Source organism: Carassius carassius, chromosome 1 (genome assembly GCF_963082965.1).
Source record: "Carassius carassius chromosome 1, fCarCar2.1, whole genome shotgun sequence".
NCBI classification, from domain to species: Eukaryota; Metazoa; Chordata; class Actinopteri; order Cypriniformes; family Cyprinidae; genus Carassius; species Carassius carassius.
The window spans coordinates 1712959-1736179 of NC_081755.1; the positions used below are offsets into that span (position 1 = coordinate 1712959).

The window sequence follows — 23221 nt, forward strand, 5'->3', positions numbered from 1 at the left end:
GAGGTGAGGGGGTTGAATATTTCTGATCGCAACTGTACCTGTATCCTGAAGACCTTGATTAGCTTGTTAAGATGTGTTTGATTAGGGTTGGAACTAAACTCTGCAGGAGAGCGACCTTCCAGCATTCCCCACATTCCCCACTCCTGGTCCCAACTTGAAACAAGTTTACATGGGCATTCTCTCATTAAACATGCATCAAATAATTCAGTGCAATGTTCAATACTTCATGCAGTTCACCATTTTATTTATAACCATTTAGTTACATTGTGGCATTTCACATTAAAACAGAAAGGTCATATTTTGATTCCAAGTTAGCAGTAAACTGAAAGGCACAATATCTCCACACAGTCAAAATAAGAGCGTCTACTGCAATATTTGAAACCATAGCAAAGGAGGCAGTCAGGTGTGGAAACAGGCGATCATGACAAGTATAAAAAAAAGTGAAAAATACAAATAAAAGACATGGCTATGAAGGTGCCATAATCAATTACGGTACATAAGCTGTGGTGTGAGCGTAGTCTTAATTTCAAACAGATACCTGTTTTCTGATGCTATTTTAAATTGCAGAGCCACTTCTCAGGTGTGTCTATCAGGTTTGATGTCAAAAGAAATGCATTACATTGATCACAGTTCATGAGGCCTTCCTCCAGAGTGAATATGCTTGTTGATTTTTAAAATTGCTTCTTTCTTTTTTTAAATGAACTTTTTGTCACAGTCATGCTTTATTTCCAGGATTTTCTTTAATGTTTCAGGAACACACAGAAACACATGAAAGGTCTCTCTCCAGTGTGAGTCTTTATGTTTCATTTGACTGAGAAACACTTCGTACGGTGATTGCATTTAAAATAGTTCTCCCCAAAATGAAATCTCATGTGAGTTTGTTCACGATTCCACACATATTTCATGTGAATCGTAAGATTTCCTATTTGTGAGAAGCTCTTCCCACTGTCTTTTTTCGTGTGTGTTGTTTAATGTGAGCATTGAGGCTACGTTTATTCCTGAAACTCTTTCCACACCGAGCACATTTACAGCATTTCTCTGCCGAATGAGTCTTCATGTGGTAATTAAGTCTTACCTTACATATGTAACTCCTTCCACACTGATCACATTTGAAGGGTTTCTTTCCAGTGTGCCTAATCTTGTGACACTCAAGGCTAAATTTTGTTGTGAGGGTCTTTCCACAACAATCACATGTGTACTTAGGTGTAGTGTGAACTCTCATGTGGTAATTACGGGTGCACATATGTGTAAAACTCTTCCCACAATACTTGCAAGAGTAAGGCTTCTCTTGAGTGTGAATTCTCATGTGGATTTTAAGGTTTTGTTTTGCAGATAAACTCTTTCCACACTGCTCACATGTATAAGGCTTCTCTCCAGTGTGAATGCTCATGTGGGTATGAAGGGTGCTTTTCTGTGTAAAACTCTTTCCACACTGCTGACAGGTGAAAGGCTTCTCTCCCGAGTGAGATCTCATGTGTCTATGAAGGTGTGGTTTTTGTGCGAAACTCTTACCACACTGTTGGCAGGTGAAAGGCTTCTCTCCCGAGTGAGTTCTCATGTGATTATTAAGAGATCCTTTCTGTGTGAAACGGTTTCCACACTGTTGGCAAGTGTAAGGCTTCTCTCCCGTGTGAGTTCTCGTGTGCCTTTTAAAGGCACCTTGGTGAGCAAAGCTCTTTCCACACTGTTGGCAGGTGAATTGTCTCTCTCCAGTGTGAACTCTCTGGTGCATTTTACATTTTTGTTTTTCACTGAAACTCCTTCCACAGTGATGGCAGGTGAAAGAGCAGTTAGATTTGGTTTTCTGAGCTCTTTTACGTATAGCTGCTGTTTGTGTGGCTTCTTCACCATTTATGAAATCATGGTGTTTCTCATACAGATATGTCCGTTCCATTTCATTCGCATCTTGATTCTCCTCTTTCAGCACCAGCAGATCTAAAGCAAAAAAAAAAGACAAATACAAGTTAACCACAGTTTAAAACCACAAAGCAAAAGATGTGAAAAGGAACATTAAAGCTTGGACACATCAAGCTGACTTCAAAAAACGATCAGTGTTGAAAGCCAACTGTGTTCAAGCACAGCTTTTTGGCTTAGATCAACAACAGACCATTGCAAACTAATGCTGCCTTCACATGCTATCGGAAATATCATAAATACGAGTTTCCTGATCAGAAATTGGATATGAATGGCCTCTCAAGTTGTATTTGCTACTGGGAAATTAAAAAAAAAATTTGATACCAGAAGTTTCCGAGTGTGGTAGAATTTGAAACATGGTGGATGGGACAACCATTGCTGCTGTCAGTGCTGTTCTCACAACAACTACATCCCTTCGTCATGTCACTAAAGTAGTATATTTATAGGCTAGATATGAACAATCATATTTTATGTTTTATAAGCAGTGAAATAAGCATTTATTTTATCAAAAGTCCAGGATTGTCAGCAAACTGCATGTATAGCTATATGATTCAACCAATGGCATGCTACATTTTATTCTTTCTAACATTAAAGCACTTGAATATGACAAGCTAATCACAACTTCATAAGTGGGAAATAGGAAATTGTGTGATGGCAACACAACACGTAGTTTCAGCACTTGCGTGAGAGGAATTAGCTGTCTATATCAACAGTTATCCAACCAACAACATGCATACTAGAACTTATTAGTACTGTGGCAGCTGAGGAGCAAACGACAGACACAGTGGGGGTGGCATCAGACCTTGGAGAGGTTTTTATTAACAGAAAAGTAACCAAAACAGGAAATAAAAGTGTCTGAAGGGGAAATTGTCCAAAATAAACAGGGGGTCTGGTGTCCTCGTTGTGCTGAGGGGTATGTGAAGAGCAGGTAGTGTTCAGAGAAGGAAGGGTCCAGGTAAGGGGCAGAGACTGGCGGCCACACAGGCTCCCCTCTTCAGTCCGTGGTGCAAAGGGTGGCAGCTTTTTCAAGCTACCATGAGGTAGTGGAATGACGTCAGTTCCATGGAGAATGAGGTAGTTAGCAGACCAATTCTGCACAAAGTGACTGGTACATGACATCGTATATTAGTGGGGGGGGGGGGGGTCTGGGGGGCGTTCATAGTTCAGTGGTGCCTGGGGCAGAAGAGGGGAGGGGGGGCAAGTTCGGGAAAGAGTACAGCTTCCTGACAGCCTGGTGGATGAAGTTGTCCTTCAGTCTGCTGGTCCTGGCCTGACCAGGCCTGATGGCAGCAGGCTGAAGAAGCTGTGTGATGGGTGGGTGGGATCAGCTGTGATGCAGAGGGCTTTGCGAGTGAGACGGGTTCTGTAAATGTGCTGGAGTGAGGGGAGAGAGACACCAATGATCTTCTCAGCTGCTCTCACTATGTGTTGCAGAGTCTTTCGGCAGGACGCGTTGCAGGCGCCATACCACACAGTGATGCAGCTTGACAGGATGCTCTCGATGGTATCTCTGTAGAAGGTGTACATGATGGGGGCCGGGGCTCTGGCTCTCCTCAGTTTGTGGAGGAAGTAGAGACGCTGCTGTGATTTTTTGGCCAGTGCTGCTGTGGTTTCAGTCCAGGAGAGGTCCTCTGTGATGTGCACACCCAGGAACTTGGTGCTGCTCTCACTCTCTCCACAGACACACCGTTGATGGTCAGAGGAACGTGCTGAATGTGCACTCTCCTGAAGTCAACAACAATCTCCTTCGTCTTCTCCATGTTCAGAGAGAGATTGTTGTCACTGCACCACTTGGCCAGGCGGCTCACCTCGCTCCTGTAATTTGTCTCATCTTTGCTGCTAATGAGACCAACCACAGTCGTGTCATCTGCAAACTTAATAAAAAGGTTGGAGTTGTGTGATGGTGTGCAGTCATGGGTCAGCAGAGTGAAGAGGAGGGGGCTCAGCACACATCCTTGGGGGGGCCCCAGTGTTCGGTGTGATGGTGTTGGATGTGTTGCTGCCGACCCGTCCTGCCTGAGGTCTTCCAGTCAAAGTCTAACAGCCAGTTGCACAGCGAAGTGTTGAGCCCCAGCTGGATCAGTTTGTAAATGAGCTGTTGAGTGATGATTGTGTTGAATGCTTAACTGAAGTCAATGAACGGTATTCTGACATATGAGTCCTTTTTGTCCAGATGTGTGAGTGCTGAGTGGACGGCAGTGGCGATGGCATCATCGGTCGACCGATTGGACCGATATGCAAACTGGAAGGGGTCCAGGGAGGGGGGGGACTTGATGTAGTGCATGACTAGCTGTTCAAAGCACTTCATGACGATGGGAGTAAGTGCAACAGGACGGTAGTCATTGAAGCAGGATGGAGATGGCTTCTTTGGAACTGGAATGATGGTCTGTATCCCCTGCCACAGGTTCCTAGTGTCTCTGCTGTCACTGAATTGATGAGCTATCCTCCTGGAGTGCTGTCTCTTAGCCTCTCTGATGCCGCGGGACAGGTTGGCCCTGGCTGTTCTCAGGCCCACCTCATCTCCAGCTCTGAAGGCAGCGTTCCGCATCTTCAGGAGCCTGTAAACCTCCCCTGTCATCCACGGCTTCTGGTTGGCCCGGACAGTAATGGTTTTTGAGACCGTTACATCATCAATACTCTTGTTGATGTAGGCAGTGACAGTCTCTGAGTACTCCTGGAGGTCAGTGGTATTTTTGCATGTGGCAGCCTGCTTAAACATGTCCCAGTCAGTTGTGTTGAAGCAGTCTTGAAGAACCTCTGATGATCCTTCTGGCCAAACTTTAATCTGTTTGTGAACTGGTTTGGTGACTTTAATGAGCGGTCTGTATGCAGGCATTAGCATGACAGTAGGGCTGGGCGATATATCGAATATTAGCGATATTTTCGGAATAATTTTGACGACGATGTACAATTTGAATATATCGGGAATATCGAATATTTCAAATTCAAGCATACTTTACCAAAAGAACGCGCCGAATCTCCAAAGAGGAACCTGTAACTGCTGACTGCTCTACGCCCCTCTACTACGAGAGCTGTAATGATAGCGGTTGCCAGATAACAAGAGTTTAAATCTCAAAATCAAGTTCAGCCGGTCTGTGTTCTGTCGTGAGATCTCAACTGTATTGTTTGCATTTGTGATCGCAAAATAAATGCACTAACTCGACCGCTGATGTTTGAATAGAGAAACATAGGCTATGGCCATTTGGAATTACTATTGGGGAATTTCACTGATATGTTTACCAGTTTCCATAATATAGACAGAGAGAATGCAAAAGTCTTTGGTATTCATTTATATATATTTATATATAAGAAATAGCTATGTGCTTCAGCAACTAGCTCCCCATCTAAGAGGGTTTTTAGTGTCAGTAAGAACATAGTTTCATGCCACAGAGCTTCTCTTAAAACCACAGACAGTTGACAGACTTGTGTTCTTAGCTTAAAAACTTAAAAAAATTAAAATAAAATACTTATCCCAGTTGCATAGTTTAAATTGTGAATTGCATGCACTAAAAAGTTGACAGAATGCACTTTCTGTAACTGTTACTTTATTTGCACTGCTTCAGTTACATATAGGCATACATGTATTCATTTAATAAAAAGCAGTAAGTGATCTCTTGGTCTACATTTTTAACTGCTTACATTGGCTGTTTAATCTAAATAGTTTTTTTTTTTTTTAATGGGCAAAAGAAAATCATGTTTTATTTTTTATTATTTAAATGCAAATGCAAACATATCGAGATATATCGAATACCGTAAAAATTTGGACAATATCGAGATATAATTTTTTTTTGTATATCGCCCAGCCCTACATGACAGTGATGTGGTCCGAGGCTCCGAGGTGGGGGAGGGGAAGGGCTTTGTAAGCTCCTGTCTGTGTGGTGTAAACAAAGTCCAAAATGTTATTACCTCGTGTTGGAAAGTTAATGTGTTGGTGTATTTCTGGAAACACACTCTTTCAAGTCAGCATGGTTGAAATCCCCAGCTATGATGAGAAAAGCATCGGGGTGTGCTGTCTGCTGCTCACTGATGTGCTGGTACAGTTCATTTAGTGCGTCGTTCCTGTAGCAGATGATGTTGATCGGGGGAATGTACACCGAAATGAGCAGTATATTCCCTCGGCAGATAGAACGGCCGGCACTTAATAATCATAAACTCCACCAGGGGTGACCAGTGTTTACTGATCACAACAGTATCGCGGCACCACGCGTCATTGATGTAAACACAAAGCCCGTCACCGTGGGTTTTCCTCCCGCGACGAGAGCTCTATCCACTCGATAGCACGTCAGCTGGTCGATCTGAATAGTGCTGTTGCTGAGACATGTTTCCGTGAACACAAAAACACAACAGTCTCTTACAGTCCTCTGAGTTGAACGTAGTAATTGAATGTAGTCCAGTTTATTGTCCAATGAGCGTACGTTAGCCAGTACGATGGTGGGGATAGATGGCTTGTGTGGATTAGCTGTTAGCCTAGCCCGCTTGTGGCGCCTCCACTGTGGGTGAGATGCAGTAGTGGGGGTCGGTGATGGTGAAGGCCTCCGTAGCAGACCGAGATCCCGCAGCTGTTCCGCATGCGCGGAGTTTAACAGTAAAAATGCGGTTCTGCCGACATCGAGCAGAAACTCGCGACTGTATGCGCGCTTACAGACAGGTAGACACGATGACGACGTACAAAAACACTGCGACTCATAAGACAAAAAACACGAAAACACTGTTCTGTTGTGACAGATAGAAGCCGCTGCGTGTGGACGTGCTGCCATCTTGGTATACATTTGGTAAGGTGACCTGCAGAAGAGTGTGTGTCATGTCTGGAGTCAGTGTGAGGTTAGAAGCAGTCTGAGGTGTGCAACGGTGTAAGTAAAGTGGGCAGTAGAGCTGTAGCGTGTGTAAATGAGGTCCAATTGGTTAACTGATTTGTGAGTCGCTGTAGTAGACGCTCGTTTGAGGTAAAATGAGGCAAGCAGTGTTGAAGTCAGCAGCCTGTGGTTTATCTTGGGGGATGCTGAGGTTACCAAGTACTACTAAAGGAGTACCATCCTCAGGAAAGTTTAAGAATAACACATCCAAGTCATCTAAGAAAATACCCAGTTGAACTGAATTTTTTTTATAACTCATCAGTTTAAATTTTATTAAGACTTAAAGTTCTGCATATTTAGTTTCATGGCCACTTGAGTGACAGGTGGTTCGCCGCTGCTGACAGTGCCGTTGCGCTATGTGGGCGTGGCTTCAGCAACCAGCTCCCGCCTTTTTGCCCATTTTCGATTGTCCGGGAGAGTCACTTGGTGACGCGCTGCCAAGATGGCGATGGCCCGCTCTGCATACTTTGAGCTTCAAAAACTCTCTTCAGGACACTACTTCCACGTTTTTATACAGTCTATGGTCTCTCCGCATTACCGTAGTGTCATTTTGGAGAATGTAAGCTGTACAAAAACTGGTTACGCTATTTTATGAAACATTTATCATTGAAAAAAAAGATCAAAATCATGACTCAAACTACTTGTTTTGTTTAGGCTACTTATTTCTCCCGATTTACTGGATGACCTCAAAATAACAAAAGTCCAACACTCAAGTGGGATCTTCTAAAGGTGCACTTAGTATTTGTCAGGTTATGTGATCTCAACATCTGTCCACATGAGGCTCCATGTCAAATAAAAATACTTTAATTAGGACACTTCAGAAACATCATTTATTTATGTAGAACTGGACATTTAATAACCGGTTCAAATGAATGCATTCATCTTTGAGAAAGAAACCAACCTGTTTGTTCCTCAATCTCTTCTTGTTTCAGACTGAACACTTCTTCAATCCTGAAGTCTTCACTCTCCTCTTTAATAAATGCCATCTTTATATCAGTGTGTCACGAGGATCTCAGTCTCTTCACCAGGACTTTCTCTGTTTAAGATGAAGAGAACAATGAACAGAGAGCAAAATAAACCCCAACTAAATATCTCAGTCAGCTCCCTAGTTCAGTAGTCAGCACACTAGTTCAGAAGTCAGTGCACTAGTTCAGTACTCAGCACACTAGTTCAGTATCAGTGCTTCACGAGGATCTCAGTCGCTTCAGCAGGACTTTCTCTGTTTAAGATGAAGAGAACAATGAACAGAGAGCAAAATAAGCCCAAACTAAATATCTCTGTCAGCTCCCTAGTTCAGTAGTCAGCACACTAGTTCAGAAGTCAGCACACTAGTTCAGTACTCGGCACACTAGTTCAGTAGTCAGCACACTAGTTCAGTAGTCAGCTCCCTAGTTCAGTAGTCGGCACACTAGTTCAGTAGTCGGCACACTAGTTCAGTAATCAGCACACTAGTAATGGAGTCAGCTCCCTAGTTCAGTATCAGTGTGTCACAAGGGTCTCAGTCGCTTCAGAAGGACTTTCTCTGCTTAAGATGATGAAGAGAACAATGAACAGAGAGCAAAATAAACCCCAACTAAATCTCTCCATCGTCTCCCTAGTTCAGTAGTCAGCACACTAGTTCAGTAGTTCGCACACTAGTTCAGTAGTCCACAAACTAGTTCAGTATCAGTGTGTCACGAGGATCTCAGTCTCTTCAGCAGGACATTCTCTGTTTAAGATGAAGAGAACAATGAACAGAGAGCAAAATAAACCCCAACTAAATATCTCCGTCAGCTCCCTAGTTCAGTAGTCAGCACACTAGTTCAGTAGTCAGCTCCCTAGTTCAGTAATCAGCACACTAGTTCAGTATCAGTGTGTCACGAGGATCTCAGTCTCTTCAGCAGGACTTTCTCTGTTTAAGATGAAGAGAACAATGAACAGAGTAAAGTAAACCCAACTAAATCTCTCTGTCAGTGTGAAGTAGTCAGAACCCTAATTCTGTACTCAGAACACTAGTTCAGTAGTAAGCACACTAGTTCAGTAGTCAGCTCCCTAGTTCAGAGAGGATAGTATCATGTATCGACGATAGCAAATGTCTCTGTTGATAGTCAAGATGATATTAGGATCATTCTCCTATAAATGTATTAAATTATAATAATAATTATTACTTTTATAGGGCTGCCTATTATAATTCGGCTATCCAACTACCCAGCTATTTCACTTCAACACTGCATTTCACACACAGACACACACACACACACACACAGCGCATGCTCGCAAATGAGGATTAGAGCCTGCCGGTGAATTAGGCTTCATCCACAAAGAGACGTACATTGTCTGCAGATAGGTATTTCATTGCACTTTAACAAGTAATCTGAACGGCCTATATATATTTATATATGTGTGTGTGTGTGTGTGTGTGTGTGCAACATATTAAACAAGCCCTCACTGAGCTAAATCCCACAGTTATGTTAGAATTAGGGCTGTCAACGAATATTCTAAATTCAAATATATATTTGAACAGTTAAAAAAAATAAAATCCGAAGGTGATAATATTCCAATAATAATAATAATAATAAACGGAGCAATTCCAATAGGGTCCTCGCACTGCAGTGCTCGGGCCCTAATAATTGTAAAAAAAATGGGAAAAAAATGCCCACGTAGTAGAGGCGTGGCCATCTGCTTTGCGAGAGGGCGCGCTAACGCACCTGAGGGTTCAGGGACAGGTCACAGGAGTCGCACTGTCTGGCACAGCGTCACTGCTGAAAGTTGACGCGTCTTGCATGGAAGATGGCAGAAAGTGCAGAGCCCAACTCGACCTCAGCAGAGAAAGCAATACTGACTGAATAGATATTGCATGAATAAAGGATAAATGCACTGCTTCCACTGGTTTGATTATTTACAGTTTCATGTCAAGAAAAAATTTCCATGTTTACCACAGCACAGCTTGCTCGGAGCGTTCAATGTCAGTTCTATATGCTGTAAAACTTCAATTAATAATAATATTTGAGTCAGCACACTAGTTCTGGAGTCAGCACACTAGTTCGAGAGTCAGCACACTACTTCAGTAGTCAGCACACTAGTTCAGTAGTCAGCACACTGGTAAGTCAGCCAGCACACTGGTTCAGTACTCAGCACACTGGTTCAGTACTCAGCGCACTAGTTCAGAAGTCAGCACACTAGAAGGAAGTCAGCACACTGGTTCAGTACTCAGCACACTGGTTCAGTACTCAGCACACTGGTTCAGTACTCAGCACACTAGTTCAGTACTCAGCACACTAGTTCAGTACTCAGCACACTAGTTCGGGAGTCAGCACACTAGTTCAGTAGTCAGCACACTAATAAGGGAGTCAGCACACTAATAAGGGAGTCAGCACACTGATTCAGTAGTCAGAACACTAGTTCAGTAATCAGAACACTAGTTCAGTAGTCAGAACACTAGTTCAGTAGTCAGAACACTAGTTCAGTAGTCAGAACACTGGTTCAGTAGTCAGCACACTGGTTCAGTAGTCAGCACACTGGTTCAGTAGTCAGCACACTGGTTCAGTACTCAGCACACTGGTTCAGTACTCAGCACACTGGTTAGGGAGTCAGCACACTGGTTAGGGAGTCAGCACACTGGTTAGGGAGTCAGCACACTAGTCCAGTACTCAGCACACTGGTTCAGTACTCAGCACACTAGTTCAGTACTCAACACACTAGTTCATTACTCAGCACACTAGTAAGGGAGTCAGCACACTAGTTCAGTAGTCAGCACACTAGTTCAGTAGTCAGCACACTAGTAAGGGACTCAGCACACTAGTTCAGTAATCAGCACACTAGTTCAGTAATCAGCACACTAGTTCAGTAATCAGCACACTAGTAAGGGAGTCAGCACACTAGTTCAGTACTCAGCACACTAGTTCAGTAGTCAGCACACTAGTAAGGGAGTCAGCACACTAGTTCAGTACTCAGCACACTAGTTCAGTACTCAGCACACTAGTTCAGTACTCAGCACACTAGTTCAGTACTCGGCATATAAGTTCAGTACTCGGCATATAAGTTCAGTACTCGGCACACTAGTTCAGTAGTCAGCAGACTCAGCACACTAGTAAGGGAGTCAGCATACTAGTTCAGCACACAGTACACTAGTTCAGTAGTCCGCACACTAGTTCAATACTCAGCACACTAGTTCAGTAGTCAGTAGAGTCAGAGTTAAATCACCTGACTAGACAAAAACACTCAAAACTAGCGCTGCAAATACATAAAGGCACACAAGTTATATTTAGTTGTGATGCATATACAGTAAATCAGAGTTTGTAAATTATTTACAATTAATCAAACTAGCAAGAGAACATTTTCAGCTGGTTTGTAACAGTCGTGTTTGTTTGTTGTTCTTGCTAAATTTACAGTTTCGACCAGCTGGGGGCTGTTTCATAAAAGCAGGACTAAAGCAGTTTCATAAACGACAAATTAATTTCACACAATCTCACTAATTCAATCCAGGTTGAATGAGTCAGAATAATTTGATGTACACACTTATTATTTAAGCAGCCCTTAAATCTCCATCATGGATCAAATTGATCCACCATCATAAACAGTGAATATTAGTACAGTTTAATGCATTTGAGAAATTGTGTTTTCCTCAATGCATAACGTACACGTCAAATGTATATTCTTCATCTCTAAATGTTAGAAGGTCATGCAGGAGTGGACGAGGCTTACGTGAGCAAACGAGCTCTGCTGTGCGCTAAACAGATGGAACGCAATAGAACGAAAGCATGATAATACTGAATAAAATAGGCAACATGTTACAGCATGATAAAATGGTTTAATAATATATCTTTAAAAAAAGTAATTAAATCTTGGACACAATACATTAAATACAGTTGACTGTAGCCTATATTTTTATTTATTTGATTTACGCAAGTTGCATTTCTGTATGCTTGTATTTTTGTACTGATAAGGTCAACTAATTGTATGTGAGAGAGTCAGTGGTAATATGGATGTGTTCCTGTTGCTCTCAGTGTTATAGGAGCTCATCTGAACAGGTTAGTTTCCCAGAATAATATACCACACTCACTGAGCTTGAGCTATAGTCATTTTGATTTATGAAGCCAAATCAAGTTACAATAAGTCAGACTAACTGAAATAAGTCTGGCTTATTTGGTAAACTTGTTTTGTGAAACAGCCACTGAAACCACTGAATCATTTGACAAACAACCGATTCAATCGAGTCTCCGTTTCTCCGTCACTACTTGGAAGTGACCTGGTTAGTGTCGATTATAAACTGATTCAGACACTCACCTTTTCTGTTACTCGTGTACGCGTGCGATTACTCACAAAATAACGTCTATTAATGTTAGATAAAGCATTAGTATGTTACATTCAATAGCAGATCTCGCATCGCTTAAAAACTCTAAAATGGACTGAACGGTTTCTATCAGTTTAAACGCTTCAAACACAGACCTTTCTCGAGCCGGATCACAACAGACGCGGGAGCGCGCAGTCTTATGACGTCACGCCGCCAGAGCAAAATTAAAGTCCTCTCTGTCCTTCAATAAAACATAAATATTGAGTAAACTATGAAAAACAAAAACCGCGATGTCCAGGCCTAAAACAATCCTCCCTGTCCTTCTCAAGACACAACTAGACACACCAGACACAATTAGCTTCCACACAGAGAAACCCTGCAGCTCTGTATCAACTGTATCATCAAACACATATTTAAGATGAAATGTAAATCTAATCATAACAGTGTATTACTTATATCACCTAATTATCATTGTTATTTAAATGTCAATAATATAAATGAACCTGAAACAGATTTGTCAGATGCACTCTCACCAGATTTAATCTTACAGAATTACATATATCATAAATATATTTTTATCGTGATATATATATATATATATATATATATATATATATATATTCAAATTTAGAAGAAGCTGTACTAAAGTTTTTGGTGAATCATGATTTGTTGGTGAAAATGACTTCATGTGTAGATTTGTGTACACCTGCTGTGAATAAGACCGTGTCTCTCACACACGCATGGTGAACACGAATGAAAACCAGTGATGACACAACAGTGGACAAAAGTCATGTGTGGATTAAATAAATAAAAAAACACTGACCAGTGTTGCCAACATCTTTCAATTGAAAGTAGCTAACTTATTGTTGGTAGATGACCTCATAAAGGTGAGATCATTGATCTATATTAATATTTATATACTGTAGATTAGTTAACTCACTTTTATAACATCATATTTTGTTAATAAATTAATAAAAAATATATATTTTTTAAATAAAACAAGAAAATGGTGAGAAGTAGGGATGTCAAAGATTAATCAATGATCGATTAATTGTCGATAAGAGATGCAATTGATTAAAGCTGTCGATGGTCGGTTAACCAATGTTGGGCTGCGTGTGGCTCGTGCGAAGAACATGTGACGGCATCATCATTCATTCACAAAGTACAAATTAAGCTTTTAATATGATTTAAACTTTAAAAGTACATTAAAATAGAAACAACACAAAAGTTCTTCAACGTGGAAAGCAATAGAAATCATAGTCATTTCATCATATAATTGTTTCATATTGTGTGATTTGCAGGGCTGCGGGACACAGGATGGAAAGGCTATCTATCCTACAACTTGTTAAATTTGCAATTGTCCATGTTTCATTAATTTTGTTCCCTAAATAACCCATGATTTAACTGAAATAAGGGAACAAATTAATAAATTGAACGAATTCTTAATTCATGAAATCTTTAATTTCCCTTCCCATGTTGACCACAGTAAGAAATGCAAAAACAGGGATTAAAAGTGAAAGATAATAAAATAAAACTGTGAAATTAGAGGCTTAGAACCTGAAGATTTAAGAAAAGAAACATTGCCTAGATGCTATTGAATTTGTGGAAATTCATGTCCAACCCTCGCGCGAACCAGAACAAAGCCACATAAATGAAGGCTTTAGGTTCGAACGGCATCCAGAGTCATGGTCACGATCTAACGTTAACCTATTATTCCTCTAATAAACAAAGCTTTTATACCACGCTTGTCATAATAAGAGCTTATAATTTGTAAATAAATGATTGCTGGATTCAAAACATCAATTCATAGGCGCTGTGACCGACACTGACGATACGTTTTCCCGGAGCATTCTCTTTCACACAGTAATGCCGTAATATTACTGGGACAACTTTACTGGTAAATTTAAAAAAAAAACTTCATGACCGTAGCCAGGCTTTGAAAATTAGTGAGGTCCAGGGGGTTTCTATAATAACCCCCTTATTATAGAACTGTGCTATAATAACCCCTATAAATACAACTAATTATATACACTTACACTTGAAAAGAGATAGAAATGTAGATGTTTTATGTGTTATTTTCAGATAGTCAATAGTACAAAAGACAATACCTGACAGGCAGCACCAGTGGCGCAGAAGCTAAAGTGTGTGTCATGCATACTTTGACGTGATCAACCCGTGTTTTAATCTTTGGTTCGATTCTGGCTTTTGGCAAATCTTTTTCTTCCTTTTCAAATTTCAAATCACATCAGAAAAGCATGTATTTTCAATGAAAATTAAGTAAATAGTCTAAAAGTTAAGGGTAGGTGTAGGGAGGGCTTTATTGTCCAATAAGGTGGCATCCATTAAATTAGACTCAATAAGACCCAAATCCCAATTCTATTATATACCCCTACAGTTTAAATACTGAATCGCTACATTATATTTTCCAGCGACGAGAGGATACAATCGCTGTTTTTAAGTAAACTCACTCCAAAAATATAAACGAAGACGCGAATATACGCAACTTCCATTTCTCTCTTTCTCTCTCTCTTCAATAGACAATATTTGAGAAAATGATTTAGAGATTTCTAATTATTGGGTGGATTTGCCCACATCAATGTCTACGGCAGTTATCGCCCTGATCAGACATATGCTGTGGCACTATCACGCAGTCTGTAATGATATGATGTTAGCAAATATTAGCGATTTTTTGCAAACATTTCTTTGAGTAACATGACCGTTAATATGAACTCACGATTGACTGTAACATAAAACAAATGATTACTTTTCGTTAAAATCTTTATCTATGCCAAAAAAGCTTACATTACTGCGTCTTTTTGTTCGCTGTAGCAGCCATGTTGCCAAGATAATTCATACCCCTTCGTTTGAAGTGTGGTCCCAGAAAATCTTCGTTTGAAGGGCTATCTGGCCCTTCCCCTTACCCCTACCCCTCCAACCAAAAGAGAATCGAGACAATGGGAAAGGGGAAGGCTAAGGGGTAGAATTGGGATTGGGCCTAAGTTATTATTGCATACAGTTTTATAATGTACTACAATACTGAGGTGCAGATAATTTCCACTATTTGCAGTAAGTAGTATAAATAGCAGAAAATAATGCTATTTTAACATAGTATAAATAGAATATATAGATATTTGCTCTTAGTGCCGCTGCCTTTTCTAATCAACGTAACTGCCAGACTAATGCCGGCGATGCAATGTTGCCAGATGTTGCTATTAAAATAAACAAAACCTATAAATAAATAAAATAAACCGAAATTATTTCAAATATTTTCTTAAGTTTATAAATATTATAAAGTTATCGCTGACCCTAAACCGCAACTTCCTACTTGATTAACTTTCTAAAGTGTTCAATTTAGTGGAAAAACAAGTCAAAAAACACTAATAAAAGCTGGCTCTGGCAACACATGAAAATTGACATGAGAAATGTACCGAGGTCCAGACCTCGATGACCTCATAGCTGGCTACGGCCATGGCGCTGTTTAAACAGTTAACACCATTCCCTCATTTTCCTGAAAAGGACCATTCACACATGAATTCCAAAATACTGGTCAATTCTGTGTCATCATTAACCTCTAAACAGCTGCGCTTGTATTTTGTAAAACCACTGGAACCCCAACTGAGACTCGCTGTTGTGTTGTGGTGGTACGCTAACGTTACCCCAACTGAATACAGGACCATATCCTGTTTATTATTGTTTATTATTAGTATAAAACCAAAAAAAAAGTTTAATTTGTAGTAGAACTATACAAACGTAAAACCAAGTTAAAGTTAATCTAACTTCACCACCGTAGGTAACACATGTTTTGAAGACAGCTCTTTGCAAGCGCTTTATATGCTTGCCTCAAGGCCAGCGTCCCAAAAAACCATTGAGGGTTTTGTTGCCCATGGCTGCAAGATGTGTGCAGGTGCCATCGATGGGTGCCACAAACCAATCATAAGACCTCATGACGACCAGGCTGCTTACTGCAACCGTAAAGGTTGGCCCTCTACAGTGTTTCTGGCCGTTGTGGATCTCAATGCATGAGAGACTTGTTCTAGTTATGTGCTACATAAACTGTATTTATACAGTGTTATATTTATTTTGCTTTTATCAGTAAGTGTATGTATGTGCATGGACATTTGTGATTTTTATAAAGTTTTCATCAATTGTTTACATTAATTAATTAATAAATAAATACAGATATAGAGATAATAAAACAGTAATGAAAATAAATATGTAACTATATACAAACGGGTATAAACACCTACAAATGTTCATGAAAGCTTATCAGTGTTTATAATTAATTTTCAGGTACCATAACAGTCCAAGTGCCAGATAAAATAATCGCCACCAAGGGGAAGTGTCAGGTCGGTGCTGTGACCCCTGGGGAGAGGGGGACATTGGTCACCATTGTCCTTGCAGTAAATACACAAGGCAATTGCATTCCCCCCGCACTTCATCTGTCATCTTTTCCAGAAGGAAGTTTCAGGACCAATTTGTGAAAAATGGTCCCATTGGCTCAGCTGGTTCTGCAAATAGCTCAGACTGGATGCAGGATACAGACTTTCTGGCCTTTCTCCAAAACCTGATTAAGCTGTTTGAAGAAGATGAAAGATGTCTGCTTGATGTCCCAAGCGGGGCCGACATTCACACTAGTGTAGACCTGAGTTCCAGGACTTCTGTCCAGGCTTTCATTCCAGAAGCTGTACAGCCCTTTCCTAAAGCTGGTCCGAGAAAGGACAAAAATGGAAGCAAGTTTTGCTTTGTCCTGAGTAATTTCTTTATACATGCTGCTACCATGTGGACAGAGGATGAGCAATAACTACCTGTAAATGTATACAAATGTTGACAACACTTTTTCTCACTTTGAATTTTGCAGGTCAACGGCGATCCTCACAGACTCTCCGGTGAGAGCAGCTCTGGAGCAGGAGCAAAAGAATAGGATCCGGAAGAAGCCGGTCCGCTCCAAAGAAAAGAAGAAAACACTGCACCCACAGGTTCCAGAACAAGGATGAGGAATCTGTCACAGGTCGGGGGGGTCAAGCCAGACTGCACCCACCCCTAAACCCAGGACCACCTCGAGGAGCGTGCAAAAGACCAGACAGACAAGTGGATAAAAGTTTAACAAGTTTTATTGAATAAATTTAAAAGTCCTAATGGAGCTTCTGTGTCCTCCAACAGGGGTGGGGACCAAACCTCTGACCCCAGGGAAGGCGTGGAATACTTCAAGGCAACTCGTGCCAGAACGTAACGACTAAAGGAGGCGGAAGTCGGCCACCGGCCAGACCAACAGGGAAGTATCCAGGTAAGCAACACTTCTCGGACCGTCGGACTGTCAAGCCGTGACCGGCACGGGAGCTGCTGGACAGAAGGGGGGAATCCTCTACCAGGCAGGTGAATTTCCAGATACGTATACCTCCTTAAGGTACGGAGCGGGACAAGGAAGGGGAGCGGCCCTCTGCCAAGCGAACAATGTGAGTGCTTCCAACGAGAGTCTCTTTCTTCAAGCAAACCTCCACCGGAGGGGCTTTGGCGGAGGGATTCTTCTGCGAAACAGACAAGTAAGTAACTTAAGTACATGCGTGCTCCTCTTCGGTATAGAGACAAAGGCTTACGGCTGGGTTGTGCTTCTGTAAAGCAGACAGAAGTATATCCAATGTGTGTCTCTCCGTCAGGCAGGCATCACATAAGAGGACATATGTAGAGGACTTCTCTATTGAACAGACAGAGTAAGTTATACCAGTACATGCATACTTTTCCTCAGTGCGGAGACACGAGCTTACGGCTAGAGTGTGTTTCTGTAAAGCAGATGAGGGTGTGTCCAATGTGTGTCTCTCCTTCAGGCAGGCATCACATAAGGGGACATATACAGAGGACTTCTCTATTGAACAGACAGAGTAGGTTATTCAAGTGCATTTATGCTTCTCCTCAGTACAGAGACAAGAGCTTACGGCTAGAGTGTGTTTCTGTAAAGCAGACGGGGTTGCATCCAATGTGTGTCTCTCCTCAAGCAGGCATCACATAAGGGGACGTCGGCAGAGAACTTCTCTATTGAATAGACAGGGTAAGTTACACAAGTGCATGTATGTATCTTCTTAGTGCAGAGACAAAGCTTACAGCTGGAGCGTGCGTTTCTGTATAGCAGACAGAGGTGTGTTCAATGTGTGTTTCTCCTTCAGGCATATATCACATAAAGGGGCATTAACAGAAGAATTCTCTATTGAATGCACAGAGTAAGTTATACAAGTGCATGTATGTTTTTCCTCAATACAAGACAAGAGCTTACTACTGGGGTGTGTTTCTGTAAAACAGACAGACGAAGAAGTATTCCTAACGTGAGTCTCTCCTCCCAGCAGACATCACGTAGAGGGACATTTGACAGAAAGATTCTTCTATTTGAGCAGACAAAGTAAGTTATACAAGCACGCACATTCTTCCAACATGCAAAAGTGAAAGGTTCACATTCAGCACCTGAAATCCCTCTTCAATGACAGCGAATAAGAATAAAAAGTTGGGGAGTGCACGGCGGTCAGTATATACGTATGATCCCCACACACTGCAATCTCACTTCAAACCCATACTGTGTGACACATCAAATCAGGCATTGCATATCCACTCTCTCTCTCTCAGTGCAGTAAGGCCAGCTCTCACCCAATGATCGATCCTTCCACTGTCGTACTGAATCAGTTCTCATCACATAACGAGGGAATTCGGGTGCCTCCTCACTGGCACAGTGGACATTGCTTCCTCAACACTCGCTCCCACTCAGAAGAAGAGAAACAAGAGTTCAATAATAACTCAATCCAACCCCTCTCGAGTGACGATTATACTCGTGATTAATACACTTCACAACGTTGTCTTCAACTCAGTGCAGGTGCATACATTCAATCAAAACCGATTTCATCCTACTTATCTCCCTTCCAATGATGACGGTGTTCTCCAGTCTTCACTCAATCTCCATATCTCACTCGCTTTCCAGCATTTGATGTCTTCGACTCGTACTCACACAATCGCCGTTGCACCCTCAATACAGCCGAGCTCTCACAGCACTTCTCCAGAAACCTCCGTAAATCAGCAACACCACCCCAGAAACGACTTCTCTCGAGGGAGACCCACACCAACTGTCTCTTCGCTTTTTTCTTTTTTATACACTCCATTTATCTGTCACTACTGTGACAATGAGTAGGCAAATGATCATGGCGTCTCTTGGCTGTTTCTTGGAATATATACATTCTTACTGCCGAAAAAAATGTTTTATAAAATTAATTGCCAATAAACAATCTAAACAATTCAAGTTTATGAATTGAAATTGAAATTGAATTTTTAAATGAAAATGTAATTTGCTAATTTTTTGCAAAGATAAAGGATGAAATATGTTTGCAGTTGCATATTAAGAAGGCCATAGTCAGGTATAATTACTAAAAACAATAAGAGTAACACAAAAAATCGATCTTGTTGCGTTACTTTTATCTTTTAAAATCATGTTTTTCTGAGAAGTGGTACTTTCGCCCAGATGGCAGCCTTCTGTCTCTGTTTTCTTCTGCATCATAGGATATCACATAATTGGTGACGAGGAATTAAGGAGTTGCGTGTCGGAGGAAATAGTTTCACATGAGTGCAGGATGGCCGTATGAACACTGCTGAGATCGGTGACCTAGTGAAAACTGTGACCAGGGTCGCTGTTCAGCAAATGTTCGCACATGTTAGATTAGAAACTGAACTGAAATGACAGTGTCAGACGAGCTGAGCGATGCTGTAAAGATGTTTCATGACTTAATACTAGAGAAAACAAACTAGATATTGTCACGAGCATCTAAATGCTTATTTAGAAAAAAGATTAAACATTAATGCTGCTGCTGTCGGCTAATATGTTCTTTATAAGATTTTTTGTGCTTATTTTGAATAACATATTCTAAAACTGATGTATGTTTCTCCTTTTTCCTATAGGTTTATTCTTGTTGTCTTTCGAGTAACAGTCATCGTTACTGAAAAAAAGCTAATTTCTGTCATTTAAAAAAAATAGGTTATCATTCTACATGTTTGTTTCTTATTGCTCCTCTCAGCTGAATACAATTATCCACTGAGAGACATCGCTGCAAGACGTGGAGGAGATGCCATTGCCTGAAACAGTCCTGCACCCACAACTGGAATTACACCAGAGGCCACCATATCATAGTCTTTAAAGGCAGAGGAGCAGCCTGAAACTAGAAGGTCTACAAGAAGAAGGAAGATGGCCAGTTACTTGAAAGACTTTGCTTAGAGTAGTGGTGAGTTCCCCAGCCACTGGGCAAGAACGCGTCCTGGAACTCTGTTGGAACGAGGCAGTCCACCTGAATTCAGGATTAGGATATGTGATCAAATGTAAAAGAAAATTGTTCTAATGTTGATATAATGCTGTTGATATATATGTGACCAAATTTTTGAATGACTAGTGTTGTCAGGGCTAAGGGAATGTAGTGTCATTTGGGAGTGTGACCACTAGTGGGCGTTCTCAGATAAATGGTGGTTTACCACTCAGAGTTCAGAAGAGTTGTTGTCCTAGCCAAAACCAGCTGTGGTTGCTGTGTTTGGCTTCTGTAAAAAATAAAGAAACATAAATTGCATCCTTCTGCCTCCGTATTGGGGAAGTCGTGGCCTAGTGGTTATTAGAGAGTTTGACTCCTAACCCAAGCCAAGGGTTGTGGGTTTGAGTCTTGGGTTGGCAATACCACGACTGAGCTGCCCTTGATCAACCAACTGCTCCCTGGGCACCGCAGCATAAATGGCTGACTACTGCTGTGCATGTGTGTCTACTTTAACCACGATTTCCCTGAGAAATAACTGCACACCTTAGAATATTAACCAAACAATCAAAATAAACCACAGCCCAGTATAGTATAACAATCATTTCCTTTTTAGCTGATGGTTTACCCCATCAACTGATTTAACACATTCTATGGTACACAGTTTATGAATGAAAGAGTTCCCTGGACTCTTGTGTTGTTAATATCATTCAGTACTAATGGGGTCATGAGTACACATTAAAGTTTCCCATTTCTTTTCATAGTGTCTGATACTCTGGAGGGGGAAGTTTTTGGGAATTTCCATTCAGTGTCATCAGAAGCAAGGTTCACAGGTTAAAAATGACAATCTTCTGTACTTTTCTTATTTCTGGAATATCACAGGTCAGCTTTTGTTGTTCATAGCTCAGATATACAAGATGTCATTCCAATCTGTGTGATACTGTTCCACAAAAAAGATATTCATCTTATCTTTTTATGTGGCCGCTCATTCTGGAAACAATCCAAGCTTCTTGTACCTGCAGTCACATGTTTTTAATGTTTCTGATTTTGAAAGTGAAACTAGGAGTGATAGGAGGAACTCAAATCAGCCACAGATAATAACCAGAGACTTACTGAGAGACCAGGAACGTCCCCTAGCTCACTCTTGACCAATCAGCATTGAGAGTCTGGAGCGGAGGGTGTGTCTAAGAAACACTGGTAGAATATCAAGAAGCTACAACATGAACACAACTCAGATTGAAATCATACTGGAGTGAACTAAAGCAAACAGGTAAGAGAGGTTCCTTCATTCTGATCATTCTAGCACTCATCAATTGTCTATTGTTTTATAGTCGGCATCAGCACAGCAGCAGATTCTTCATGTTTGTTTCTGCTCCTGCAGTTGATCATGTGTGACCAGGGGGCTGTTTCATAAAACTAGTTTACCAAATAACCCAGGCTTATTTCAGTTAGTCTGACAGGAACAGATCCATATCACCACTGACTCATACAATTAGTTAATGTGAGATGGGCGCCGCCATGTTTGCTCACGCTGCAGTTCATAGTCCTGTCAGTCAGATTTACAGCACGTGAATTACAAGTAATTACAAGTAATTTGTGGGGAAGTCGTGGCCTGGTGGTTAGAGAGTCGGACTCCCAATCGAAAGGTTGTGAGTTCGAGTCCCGGGCCGGCAGGAATTGTGGGTGGGGGGAGTGCATGTACAGTGCTCTCTCCACCCTCAGTACCACGACTTAGGTGCCCTTGAGCAAGGCATCGAACCCCCAACTGCTCCCCGGGCGCCGCAGCATAAATGGCTGCCCACTGCTCCGGGTGTGTGCTCACAGTGTGTGTGTGTGTTCACTGCTCTGTGTGTGTGCATTTCGGATGGGTTAAATGCAGAGCACAAATTCTGAGTATGGGTCACCATACTTGGCCGAATGTCACTTCACCTTCACCTATGGTTTTTTTTAAGTGGCAGGTGAACTGGGAGAAGAATAGAGTGAACTTTATAGTTACTTACAACATGTGTATCTGATATAATAAAAAAATCAGCAAATTAAATTTGAATGGATTGTAATTGTTGCTTCCATAGACATATGCGTGTATTTTTCAAACTCTAAATATATTGTTTTACTGGTATTTATGTCTATTTAAATGTCTGAATCTTAGAAGATGCATCATGTGGTTAATAACACTGCATAGTTGTGATATGACAAGAGCAGTGCAGGTCTCTCTTTGGCTCGGAGCCAGTTTGAATTTGGCAGATATGTGACATCACCGAACGTTCTAAATCCCGTCTGTGGGACCAGACTCCCAGGGCCACGGAAATAAGAATCCCATATGTGGGACCGTACCGCTCAAAGGGTTAACATGCTGCTACATGCACGGACTAGTAATAAGGGCTGTATTAGCTAGCGTATATTTGATTCACAGTTACTGCTATTATAAAAATACACTTAATGTAGGATCAAAATTCTATGTAACATTTAATGTCCAACAAAAAATTATGTAGCAGAATGCCTATTTTATTCAGAAATATTGAACGTTCCATCTGTTTAGCATGCATGCTCATTCACTCACGTAAGCCTCTTCCACTCCTGACAGCAAAATTGATATATCAGAATGACTTTTTGACGTGTCAATTATGCACTGAGGAAAACACAATTTTTTAAATGCATTAAACTGTACTAATATTCACTGTTTGTGATGGTGGATCGATTTGATCCATGATGGACATTAAGTTCACGCTATCTCACCAATTCAATCCAGGTTGAATAAGTCAGGATAATTTGATGTGCACACTTATTCTTAAGCAGCCCGTTTCGGCATGAAACAGAAGTAGCGATTTCTCTACCATGTCGTCTATCCGAGTGAAACAGCATTTGAAATGAGAAGGCGGGACTTGAGAGAGAGAGAGAGAGAGACTGTCTGAATGATTGAG

The 23221-nt window shown here is 41.2% G+C and overlaps 2 protein-coding genes across 4 annotated transcripts in view; both read right to left on the bottom strand.

The window, feature by feature from the left end:
• LOC132138271 (gastrula zinc finger protein XlCGF8.2DB-like) overlaps positions 1-12126 on the bottom strand; it is a 61160-nt gene extending 49034 nt beyond the window's left edge. Inside the window, exon 1 of the mRNA XM_059547665.1 lies at positions 12033-12126. The gene's annotated coding sequence lies outside the window, so the exon portion shown is untranslated. The remainder of the gene's footprint in view (positions 1-12032) is intronic.
• On the bottom strand, positions 555-12255 carry LOC132139002 (gastrula zinc finger protein XlCGF8.2DB-like). 3 transcript variants are annotated; one of them, XM_059547732.1, is made up of 3 exons: positions 12195-12255; positions 7669-7803; positions 555-1935 (listed from the first exon to the last, which is right to left on the bottom strand). In XM_059547732.1, the coding sequence occupies exons 2-3, from the start codon at positions 7751-7753 to the stop codon at positions 923-925; spliced, it is 1098 nt and encodes a 365-aa protein (XP_059403715.1). In that variant the 5' UTR covers positions 7754-7803; positions 12195-12255; the 3' UTR covers positions 555-922. The 3 variants fall into 3 exon arrangements, with proteins under 3 accessions (XP_059403715.1, XP_059403706.1, XP_059403724.1); XM_059547723.1 differs by lacking the exon at positions 12195-12255 and adding an exon at positions 12033-12136; XM_059547741.1 differs by lacking the exon at positions 12195-12255 and adding an exon at positions 12065-12127 and having other exon boundaries at positions 7669-7801.
• Positions 12256-23221: the final 10966 nt, after the last annotated feature.